Raw genomic sequence first — 12,570 nt, 5'->3', positions numbered from 1 at the left:
AAATTTAACAATTTTTCCTCTCCTCCCAGAAAACTGAGTTTTAGTACCTCTATATTTGTTTTTCACATATTTATCAATCAAAATTTGTACATTGTGACATTGACTGAACTTGTGAAACTAATTTAAACAAATATAGGAGAAATACACAATATTCATCAGATATATCACATCAACATTGACTAAAATGCATGAATGAATGTGTCTGTAGCTCCCTCAACATAAAAGTCCCCAAATTATAGAAAGCTGTGATTATCTAATAATGTTTCCTAACTATAGGAGTAAATGATGTGTGATATATTGACAAAATATACAAAATTATAGAAATGTATTGAGTACTACTATATATGGGCTTCCCTAGTGGCTCAGCAATAAAGAATTCACCTGCTGATGCAGAAAATATGGGGTCAATCCCTGTGTTGGGAAGATGCCCTGGAGAAGGAGATGGCACCCAACTCCAGTACTCTTATCTGGGAAATTCCACAGACAGAGGAGTCTGGCAGGCTATAGTCCATGGGGTCGCAAAAGAGTCAGACGTGCCTTAACGACAAAACAGCTATTATACATACATGTTATCAAATCTATTTGGATCCAAAATAAAGTGTAATTACAAAGAGATGGAAGATAAGATGCTAAGGCAATCAGTTGTGAATGCAAATGTTAGAGTCATAATTATGCCTCCCAGTATCATTTTTTTTTCTATGTTATTTAATCAAGCTTTTGTAAGGAAATGTCCAAGCTTCCTTTTAAACAGGAATTTCCTAATAATTCATTGTCTTCCAGGAATAACTGAGACATGGAAAATACAAATGTCACCACAGGAATAAATTTCATTCTTCTAGGACTCTTTAACTACACAGAGACCCATCTGTTCCTCTTTTCCATGGTGCTCATGACTTTCCTCACCTCTCTGATGGGCAATGCCTTCATGATCATGCTCATCTATGTGGATCCTCGGCTTCACACACCTATGTACTTTCTGCTTAGCCAGCTCTCCCTCATGGACATGATGCTGGTTCTCACTATTGTCCCCAAAATGGCAGCCAGTTACCTGAGGCACACCAGGTCCATCTCTCCCACTGGCTGTGGTGCCCAGATTGTCCTGCTTCTTACTCTGGGAGGGGGCGAGTGCTTCCTCTTAGCCGCCATGGCCTATGACCGCTACGTGGCCATATGTCACCCTTTGAGATACCCGATCCTCATGAAGCAGAAGCTCTGCTTGCATATGACAGCAGGCTCCTGGCTTTTGGGAGGAGTGGATGGGCTGATGCAGGCTGGTGCCACCCTGAGCTTCCCTTACTGCCACTCTCGAGAAATCAACCACTTCTTTTGTGAAGCGCCATCACTTGTTCGCCTTACCTGTGCAAACACCATGATTTTTGAATTCTTCATGTATGTATGCTGCATTCTGATGCTCTTAATCCCACTGTCTCTCATTTTGGCTTCCTATAGTCTCATCCTGGCTGCTGTGTTTCATATGAAGTCCACTGAAGCCAGGAAGAAGGCCTTTGCAACCTGTTCTTCCCACTTGGCTGTCGTGGGGCTCTTCTATGGCACTAGCATGTTTATCTACATGCGGCCCAAATCTTACCATTCAGTGGGCCATGACAAGGTGGTCTCTGCCTTTTACACAATTTTAACACCTATGTTGAACCCCCTTATATACAGTGTAAGGAATATAGAAGTCAAGGAGGCTTGTAGAAAGTGGCTGGAGAAACATTTTAAGTCATCTACATAGTGAACATAATTTGCTAATATTGCATCACTCAAATTAGATTCAGGTTACAAAATTTTTTGTGCATCAATATACTTGGCACTCCTTTGCCAGCTTGCACTGCTTTTTAAAAATATATTAGGTAAACTACTACATGTTAGATAATAAAAATTACATTTGTCATTTTTTCCATACCTTGTCATATTATTTTTTCTGAACTTACCTTGTAATTAATTGTGATTATATGTGATTTAGAAAAAATTATTTGGTAAAAGATAAGCAGATATGACTATAAATATGTAGGTTAAAATAGGTAGTAATCATGAAAGGAAAAATTCAACAACTTTGTCTAAAAAAAGCAACACTAATTAAAATGATTAATATGTGATAAATATCAAATAAGTATAGATAATATATTTATACAAAGTAATATTTTTAAAAAAGGATGAAGTATTTTTTTCACTTGCTAATAGGAGTATCTAATTAATATGAAATGCTATAAAGAAAATATTGTCTTTGATCACAAGGAAAGTCTTAGGCCTGAGGTTTTACGTTTTGGGATTAACTGAATGGAGTTAATATTATTGGATGAGTTTTATCTCATGATCTCTTGATGAGTTTAAGATATTTTATTTACAAAAGAGGAAGGAAGAAATAAAGGGAGAGGGAAGAGGGATGAGTGGGAAGGAAAAAAGGAATGAAAGAAAGACATGTATGGCACACAATTTGATTTGAAAATTAATGCCAGTTTAGAAATGAAAAAAATCAAATTAAAATATTCTTCTGAAAAAATTATCAAATATGAATTTTAATATCATCTGAATTGACTACCATATTTCATTTAGCTATCTTATATCATCTTAAGTAAAATACTAATTAAAATGATTAATATTTGGTATTATTATCACATAAATTAATATAGATATTACCTTTTAGATCTTCAGGGAATATATATATTTTTTTAAATGAAAAAACATGTGTTTGTATAGGTTCAATAATTCTGATTTTACATGTCATGTTAGATCCTTGAAGATAAAATGTTAGTAAAGATGAAAGGAAAAAACCTATAAAAACAAACAAAGCAATTAAGAAAATGGCAATAGAAGCATACATATTGATATAATTTCTTTAATGAAACTGGATTGAATGCACCAAACAAAAGATATACACTGATTGAGTGGACACAAATACAAGACCTATATATATGCTGTCTACAAGGAACTCAGCTGAGACCTAGGAATGCATACAGATTGAAAGTGATCCAATGAAAGAAGGTATTCCATGCAAGTTCCAAATCACAAGATTCCATTCCAAATCACAAGAAAGCTGGAGTAGCAATACTCACATGAAACAAAATAGACTTTAAAGTAAAAACTGTTAAAATAGACAGACATACACAACATAGTGATCAAGGAATCAATCCAACTAGAGTATATAAAAATTATAAATTTATATGGACCAAACATAGGATCACCTCAATATAAAAGGCAAATACTAACAACCATAAAGAGAGAAATCAACAGTAACATAATAATATTGGGGCACTTTAACACCCAACTTTCAACAATGAGCAGATCATCTAGACAGAAAATTATATTCTACTGAGGTGGATGAAACTGGAGCCTATTTACAGAGTGAAGTCAGACAGAGAAACATCAATACAGTATATTACTGCATATATATGGAACTTAGATGGTAATGATGACTGCATGTACAAGGCAGCAAAAGAGACACATATGTAAAGAAGAGATTTTTGGACTCAGTGGGAGAAGGGAAGGGTGGGATGATTTGAGAGAATAGCATTGAAACATGTATATTACCATATGTAAAATAGATAACCCACGCACGCTCAATGAATGAAGCAAGGCACTCAAAGCTGGTGCTCTGGGACAACCCAGAGTGATGGGGTGAGGAAGGAAGTGGGAGGAGTGTTCAGGATGGGGGGGCACATGTACACCCATGGCTTAATCATGTTGATGTATGGCAAAAATCACCACAATATTATAAAGTAATTAGCCTCCAATTAAAATGAATAAATTATGACACAGCACTCCCACTGCTGGGCATACACACCGAGGAAACCAGAATTGAAAGAGAGACGTGTACCCCAATGTTCATTGCAGCACTGTTTATAATAGCTAGGACATGGAAGCAACCTAGATGTCCATCAGCAGATGAATGGATAAGAAAGCAGTGGTACATATACACAATGGAGTATTACTCAGCCATTAAAAAGAATACATTTGAATCAGTTCTAATGAGGTGGATGAAACTGGAGCCTATTATACAGAGTGAAGTAAGCCAGAAAGAAAAACACCAATAGAGTATGCTAATGCATATATATGGAATTTAGAAAGATGGTAACGATAACCCTGTATGCAAGACAACAAAAGAGACACAGATGTATAGAACAGTCTTTTGGACTCTGTCGGTGGGGGGCGGTGATTTGGGGGAATGGCATTGAAACACGTATAATATCATATAAGAAATGAATCACCAGTCCAGGTTTGATGCAGGATACAGGAAGCTTGGGGCTGGTGCACTGGGATGACCCAGAGGGATGGTATGGGGAGGGAGGTGGGATGGGGGTTCAGGATTGGGAACATGTGTACACCTGTGACAGATTCATGTTGATGTATGGCAAAACCAATACAATATTGTAATTAGTCTCTAATAAGAATAAATAAATTTAAATAAAAAAGTTTATGGATTTATGTAACAATCTATGCTGAAAAATACTATTTTATACTTCTATATTATTTGCATATGTAAATTGTATAAGTAAATATTTAAATATGCAATTTGCATATGCACTCCAATATGTATAGTATTTATTTTTCATCCCCTTCTCCATACTGGGTGGCAGATTGACATTAATCAGCTGAAGATGTTCAATGCTTCTCAAGGTTCACTGCTTCTAGTGGATGCTGAAATGAATTACCAAAATTTTGTGCTTTAAAACAACAGGAATGTATTTTCTCACACTCTTGAAGGCCAAAAATCCAAAATGAATTCCACTATGTTGAAATCAAGGTGTTAGTAGGGCTCACTACTTCAAGAGGTCGCAGTGAATAATCTTTTCATTGCTGGTTCTAGTTTCATGTGTTTGCCAACATTTCTTGTCTTGTGGTTGAAGGACTCCAATCTCTGCCTGTGTGCCAGTTATGCACATTGCCTTCTTTTCTTCTGACTTTGTTGAATCTCTGTCTCCTTCCTATAAGGATGCATGTTATGGTATTTAGCATCCAGCCTGACAACACTAAAATAATCCTCCCGTCTTGAATTCCTTAATGACATCTGCAAGAACTTTGTAATGTAAGACCATTGTCACAGGAGATTAGTACTTGATATCTTGACGGACAAGCATTTAGTCTACTACAATCCATCTTAATTTCAGAGAAAGCTCTTATTCAATGCTTTGTAAATATCAGTTATTTGGGAAGTTTTCAGTCACTATTTCTATAAATTTGTCTTCAGTACTAAATTTTTCTATTCTCCCTTAACAATTCAAAGTCTAAAGTGTTTATCTAGTTATTGACCCATGGTTCTCCAAGGCTTTTTCATTTTTTTCAGTCATTTTTTATATTGTTTTTTAGATTGGATAATTGTTATTGATTTGTCATCATTATGACCACCTCTCAAACTGTCATTTCCATTTTGCTATTGAACCAATCTAGAGAGAGAAGTATTACTATTATTATTATTATTATTGTTATTATTGTGCTGTGCTCAGTCACTCAGCTGTGTCCAACTCTTTGCAACCCCAGGGACTGTAGCTCACCAGGGGGGTTTTCTAGGCAAGAATACTGGAGTGGGTTTCCATGTCCTCCTCTTTATTTTGTGATTGTCCATTTTGGTTCTATAAAGCCCGTTTATTTTTACTTTATTCTTTCTTTGTTGAGATTTTCTACTTTTTTCATTCACTTAAAGGTGTTTATCCTTGAGGAGTTCTAAGATGATAGAGGAGTAGATGGACATAGAATGCATCTCTCTTTACAGATGCATTAAGGATACATCTATAGATGCAATGATTCTCATAGAAAATTAGTTGAACACTAGCAGAAAGCCTGATCAATGGAAAGGCCTATAAGGATCCATGAATAACTGGTAGGATGAAAGAAAAAAACGGAGAAGGAGAAGGGGAGGAAGCAGGACCAGACCTGCACCATGGTGGGGGGGGTGGTTGAGGGGGGCTGAAGAAGGGAAGAGATTCCTGCATTGGGGGAACAAACAGTGATTAAAAACACAAAATAATTGAAATTAAAAATACACTAGAAAAAAAATCAATAGAAAAACTGAGATGGAAGAATGGATAAGTGAGTTGGAAGATAGAATGCTGGGAATAGAAGCTGAGGAGCAGAATAAAGAACAAAGAATGAAAAGAATTGAGGATAGTCATAGAGACCTCTAGGATAACATTATCCATACCAATATTCAAATTACAGGGGTCCCAGAAGAAGAAGAGAAAGACGACAAGTATGATAAAATATTTGTAGAGATTGTTGTTGAAAAATCCAAGGAGAAGCATGTTGAGAAATGAATTAATCAAACTAACAAAAATTAACCACACACACACAAAAATATTTAAAGCAGCAAGGGAAAAGCAATAAATAACATATAAAGGAATCCCCATAAGTTAACAGGTGACTAAGCAGAAACTCTGAAGGCCAGAATGGAGTAACAGAACATGTTTAATGCAATGAAAAGTGGGGGAATAAAACCCTACAACCAAGATTGTTCAATCTAGCAAGGATCTTATTCAGATTAGACAGAGAAACCAAAAGCTTTACAGACAAACAACGCAAACAGAATGCAAGACTACCAAACCAGCTTTACAATAAAAGCTAAAGGAATTTTCTAGGCAGGAAAAATAAGAGAACTAACAGACCTACAAAAACAAGCCCCAACCAATTAAGAAAATGATAACAGAAACTTACATATCAATAAGTAACTTGAAAGTAAAGGAATTAAATGCTCTGACCAAAAGACAGAGACTGGCTGTATGAATACAAAAATAAGACCTGTAAATATGCCCTCTACAAGAGATTCACTTAAGACCTAAGGATACATACAGTCTGAAAATAAGGGGATGGAAAAAGTTCTTCCATGTAAATGGATATCAAAGAAAGTTAGAGTAACATTACTCATTTCAGAAAAAAAAAATAGACTTTAAAATAAAGAATATTACAAGACTGAAGGAATGATAGGACACAACATGATTATCAAGAGATCAAACCAAGAGGACATATTTGTAAATATTAGTGTACCCAAGTACTGAATTTCAGACTCTTTTGCTGATTAGGGCTACTCTATTTCTTCTATGGGATTCTTGCCCACAGTAGTAGATATATTGGTCATATGAATTAAATTTGTCCATTCCTGTCCATTTTAGCTCACTGATTTCTAAGATGTTGATGCTTATTTTACCGTCTCCTGCTTAACCACATCCAATTTACCTTGATTCACAGACCTAACATTTCAGGTACCTATGCAATACTGTTCTTTGCAGCATAGGATCTTACTTTTATCACCAGACATATCCACAATTGAGCACTGTTTCCACTCTGGCCCAGCCACTTCATTCTTTCTGGGGCTATTAGTAGTTGTCTTTTGCTCTTCCACAGTAGCAAATTGGACACCTTCCAACCTGAGGGACCCATCTTTTGGTGCCATATCTTTTTGTCTTTTTATACAGTTCATGAAGTGTTGAAAAACAAAGACATTACTCTGATAACAAAGGTCCATATAGTCAAGGCTATGGTCTTCCCAGTGTTCATGTATAGTTGTGAGAGCTGGACTATAAAGAAGGCAGAGCACCAAGGAATTGATACCTTCAAACTGTGGTGCTTTAGAAAACTGAGTCCCTTAGACAACAAGGAGATCAAACCAGTCAATCTTAAGGGAAATCAATTCTGAATACTCATTGGAAGGACTGATACCAAGGCTAAAGCTCCAGTATTTTGGTCACCTGCTGTGAAAAGCCAACTCATTGGAATAGTCCCTGATGCTGGGAAAGATCGAAGGTAGAAGGAGAAGAGGGTGTCAGAGGATAAGCTAGCTGGATGGCATCACTGATGCAATGGACATGAACTTGGGCAAACTTTGGGAGATGATGAGGGACAGGGAGGCCTGGTGTGCTGCATTCCATGTGGTCACAAAAAGTTGAACATAACGGGGTGACTGAACAACAACAATTTACCCAACATAAAGCCATGTCAATACATAAGGCAAAACCTAACAGCCATGGAAGGGGAAATTGACACAATACTACTAGGGGACATTCACACCACACTTACACCAATGGATAGATCCTCTGGACAGAAAATTAATAAGGGAATACAAGCCTTAAAAGGCACATTAGGCTAGATGAACTTAACTGGTATTTATAGGGCATTCCATGCAATAATAGCAGAATATACTTTCTTCTCAAGTCCACAGAGAACATTCTCCACAATAGATCACACCTTTGGTCACTTATCAAGCCTCAGTAGTTTTAAGAAAATTGAAATTGTATCAAGCCTCTTTTTCTGACCACAATAATATGCGATTGCATATCAAAAACAGAAAAAATGTAAAAAACACAGACACATGGAGGATAAATAATGCACTTCAAAACAACCAAGGCATTTCTGCAGAAATCTAAAAGGAAAAAAAAAAGCAAATTACAATGAAAATAAGATGACTCGAATATATGGGATATGTGAAAAGCAGTTCTAAGAGGGAAGTGTATAGTAATAAACCCACCTCAAGGGAAAAAAAAATTCCTACATCACAATACAAGAGAAATCTCAAATAAATGGCCTAATAATTAGAAAAAGAATAATAAGAAGTACAAAAACAAAAAAAAAGAGGGAATAAAATCATAAATTCTAAGTGAAAGTAAATGAAAAAGAAAGAAAGCAATAGCAAAGATCAGTAAAACTAAAAGCTGATTCTTTGAAAGATAAATAAAATACATAAACCATTAGCCAGAATAATTAAGAAAATAAAGGGAGAAGATTCAAATCAATAAAATTAGAAACCAGTTCAGTCACTCAGTCGTGTCCGATGCTTTGCGACCCCATGGACTGCAGCATGCCAGGCTTCCCTGTCCATTGCAAACTCCCGGAGTTTACCCAAACTCATGTCCATTGAGTCAGTGACGCCATCCAACCATCTCATTCTCTGTTGTCCCCTTCTTCCCCCACCTTCAATCTTTCCCAGCATCAGGGTCTTTTCCAGTGAGTCAGTTCTTCGTATTAGGTGGCCAAAGTATTGGAGTTTCCAATGAATATTCAGGACTGATATCCTTTAGGATTGACTGGTTGGATCTCCTTGTAGCCCAAGGGACTCTCAAGAGGCTTCTCCAACACCACAGTTCAAAAGCATCAATTCTTTCGTGCTCAGCTTTCTTTATAGTCAAACTCTCACATTCACACATGACTACTGGAAAAACAATGTGAGAAGAAAAGGATCCAGAAATTCTACAGACCATGTCACAAACACTTCTGAGGCATGATGAATAATTTACATACTGTCCATGAAAGTGACACTCTTCAGGTGAGATGTATGTGCAGTCACCAGAGATATTGATTAATTTATAGAACCAGCAAAGATAAAGACTTGGGAAGTGAAAAACTGATGCCAGACACCATGAAAAAAAAATAATAAAATCTATATCCTTGTCTCATGTTTTGAGTTATTTTTCAGTCCCCGAGTTCACCCAATGAAAGAGACCAGGTCACCCGGAGAAAGGGCTAACAATTCAATAATAATTTTGTATGTTCAAATATAAACCAATTTTTCTCAGGGATACTGTAGCCATTTACCAGAGTGGGTGGAATTTTTAGCTTGGGCTTACATAGCAAAATACCATAGACAAGGAGGATTAAAACACGGATACCTATTTTTCAGAGCTCTGGGTGTTGAGAAGTCTAAGATTCAGGTGCTAGCTAACTTGGTTCCCAGGGAGGCCTCACTTACTAATTTATAGAGGCTGCCTTATCTTTATATCCTCACATGGCTTTTTCTCAGTGTCTGTGAAGAGAGAAAGGTTGAGCTTTTCTCTCCCTTCCTCTTACAAGCACACTAATCCTACAGATCAAGGACCCAACTGCATTATTTAATTTAACTTAAAGGAGCTCCTTATAAGCCTTTTTCTCCAAAAAACATTCACATTTGGGGCAAGTGTACCCAACATAAAATTTTGGGTAGTGAAATTCAGGCAATAGCACAGAGCATAGACACACGAGCATGAACAAAATCCTCAGATCTTTTGAGAGCTGTTGGTTACAGAATTGACACTAAAGGGCTAAAATGGCCGCAGTCACCATCTGCAGTGATTTTGTAGTCCCCAAAAATAAAGTCTCTCAGTGTTTCCATTATTTCCCCATCTATTTGCCATGAAGTGATGGGATAGGATGCCATGATCTTAGTTTTCTGAATGTTGAATTTTAAGACAGCTTTTTCACTCTCCTCTTTCAGAGTACATCATGCAAAATGCTGGGTGAATGAAGCACAAGCTGGAATCAAGATTGCCATGAGAAATATAAATAACTTCAGATATGTAGATGATACCACCTTTATGCAGAAATCAAAGAGGAACTAAAAAGCCTCTTGATGAAAGTGAAAGAGGATAGTGAAAAAGCTGGCTTAAAACTCAACATCCTAAAAACTCCAATTCTCACATCCATACATGACTACTGGAAAAACCATAGCTTTGACTAGATGGACTTTTGTTGGCAAAGTAATGTCTCTGCTTTTTAATATGTTGTCTAGGTTTGTCATAGCTTTTCTTCCAAGAAGCAAAAGATGATGTTGGAGTGGGTTCCATTTCCTTGTCCAGGAGATCTTGCTGACCTAAGGATTGAACCCATGTCTCCTGCATTGCCTTGTATTGCAGTGATTTCTTTGCCATTGAGCCATCAGGGAAACCCAGTCAGTACACATATGCAAACTAAATCTCCTGAATCACTAATTCAGCCTATTGCCTTGCCTCCTGCCCCAGGCTCTTCTGCCAGTTCTCTGTCTCTGTGTCTCTATTCCTGCCCTACAAATAGGTTCATCTGTACCATTTTTCTAGATTTCACATATATACAATGTACGTATCTGATAACAGCATCAGTTTTAAACTAGGAAACTGGATCTCTATCCAAAAGATCTTAAAGTAAATGTAATAGAAAGCAACAAAGTCCTAAATGAGTGGGAGTAATAAGGCGAAAGCACTCCATTTTGGAAGGACTGATACTGAAGTTGAAACTCCAATAGGAGTTATCTTTTAGGATTTGAAATAACTCAGCTGGAATTCCATCACCTCTGCTAACTTTGTCCGTTGTGATGCTTCCTAAGGTCCTCTTGACTTCATACTCCAGGATGTCTGGCTCTAGGTGAGTGATCACACCATCGTGGTTATCTGGGTCATTAGATATTTTTTGTATAGTTCTTCTGTGTATTCTTGCCACCTCCTCTTATTTCTTCTGCTTCTGTTAGGTCCATACCATTTCTGTCCTATATTGTGCCTATTTTTGCATGAAATATTCCCTTGCTATCTCTAATTTTCTTGAAGAGATCTCTAGTCTTTCCCATTCTATTGTTTTCCTCTGTTTCTTTGCATTGTTCGCTTAAGAAGATGGCTTAAGAAGACTTTCTTATCTCTCTTTGCTCTTCATTGGAACTCCTCATTCAGATGGGTATATCTTTTCCATTCACCTTTGCCTTTCACCTCTTCTTTTCTATTTGTAAGGTCTCCTCAGACAACGATTTTGCCTTTTTGCATTTCATTTTTTTTGTGGATGGCTTTGATCACCACCTGTTGTATAATGTTATGAACCTGTGTCCATAGTTCTTCTGGCACTCAGTCTTTCAGATCTAATACCTTGAATCTATTTGTCATGTCCACTGTATAATCATAAGGTATTTGATTTAGGTCATACTTGAATGGCCTGGTTGTCTTCTTACTTTCTTCAATTTGAGTCTGAATTTTGCAATAAGGAGTTCATGATCTGAGTTACAGTCAGCTTCCAGTCTTGTTTTTTGCTGACTGTATAGAGCTTCTCCATCTTCAGCTGCAAAGAATATAATCAATATGATTTGAGTATTTACTGTCTGGTGATACCCATGTGTAGAGTCATCTATTGTATTGTTGAAAGAGGGTGTTTGCTATGACCAGTGCATCCTCATGTCTAAACTCTTGTTAGCATTTTCCCTGCTTCATTTTGTACTCCAAAGTCAAACTTGCCTGTTACTCCATGTATCTCTTGACTTCCTACTTTTGCATCCCAGTCACTATGATGGTGTTAGTTCTAGAAGGTCTTGTAGGTCTTCACTGAACCATTAAACTTCAGCTTCTTCAGCATTAGTGGTTGGGGCATAGACTTGGATTACTATATATATTTGCCCTGGCAATGAACCAAGATCATTCTGCCATTTTTGAGATTTGACCCAAGTACTCCATTTCAGACTCTCTTGCTGACTATTTGGGCTACTCCATTTCTTATAAGCAATTCTTGCCCATGGTAGTAGATGTAATGGTCATCTGAATTAAATTCGCCCTTTCCCATCTATTTCAGTTCACTGATTCCTATAATGTTGACAACTAAAATCTGGGCTTTTCTCCCTTCTTTAAATGAACAAAATAACAACTATTACATCTCACTTGAATTAAGCAATTACAATATCACATGTTTTACAGAGTCATCTTTTTTCAATAACTATTCCATTAGAAGGATATAGATAGATAAATAGATAAATGTTGTTCAGTGGCTCAGTCATGCCTGACTCTTTACAACCTGATGGACTGCAGTGCACCAGGTTCCCCTGTCCTTCATCATCTCCCAGAGTTTGCTCAAACTCATGTCCATGGAGTCGGTGATGCCATCCAA

At 36.9% G+C, this 12,570-nt stretch overlaps 1 protein-coding gene across 1 annotated transcript; it reads left to right on the top strand.

The window, feature by feature from the left end:
- The first annotated feature begins 793 nt into the window (after positions 1 to 793).
- Positions 794 to 1,735, top strand: LOC102391035 (olfactory receptor 2T12-like). Its single transcript, XM_006070009.3, has one exon. The coding sequence runs from the start codon at positions 794 to 796 to the stop codon at positions 1,733 to 1,735; it is 942 nt and encodes a 313-aa protein (XP_006070071.3).
- Positions 1,736 to 12,570: the final 10,835 nt, after the last annotated feature.

The sequence above is a fragment of the Bubalus bubalis genome, chromosome 9 (genome assembly GCF_019923935.1).
Source record: "Bubalus bubalis isolate 160015118507 breed Murrah chromosome 9, NDDB_SH_1, whole genome shotgun sequence".
Taxonomy (NCBI): Eukaryota; Metazoa; Chordata; class Mammalia; order Artiodactyla; family Bovidae; genus Bubalus; species Bubalus bubalis.
The sequence above is the reverse complement of the archived record's forward strand: the minus strand, read 5'-3'. Positions and strand labels throughout refer to the sequence as shown.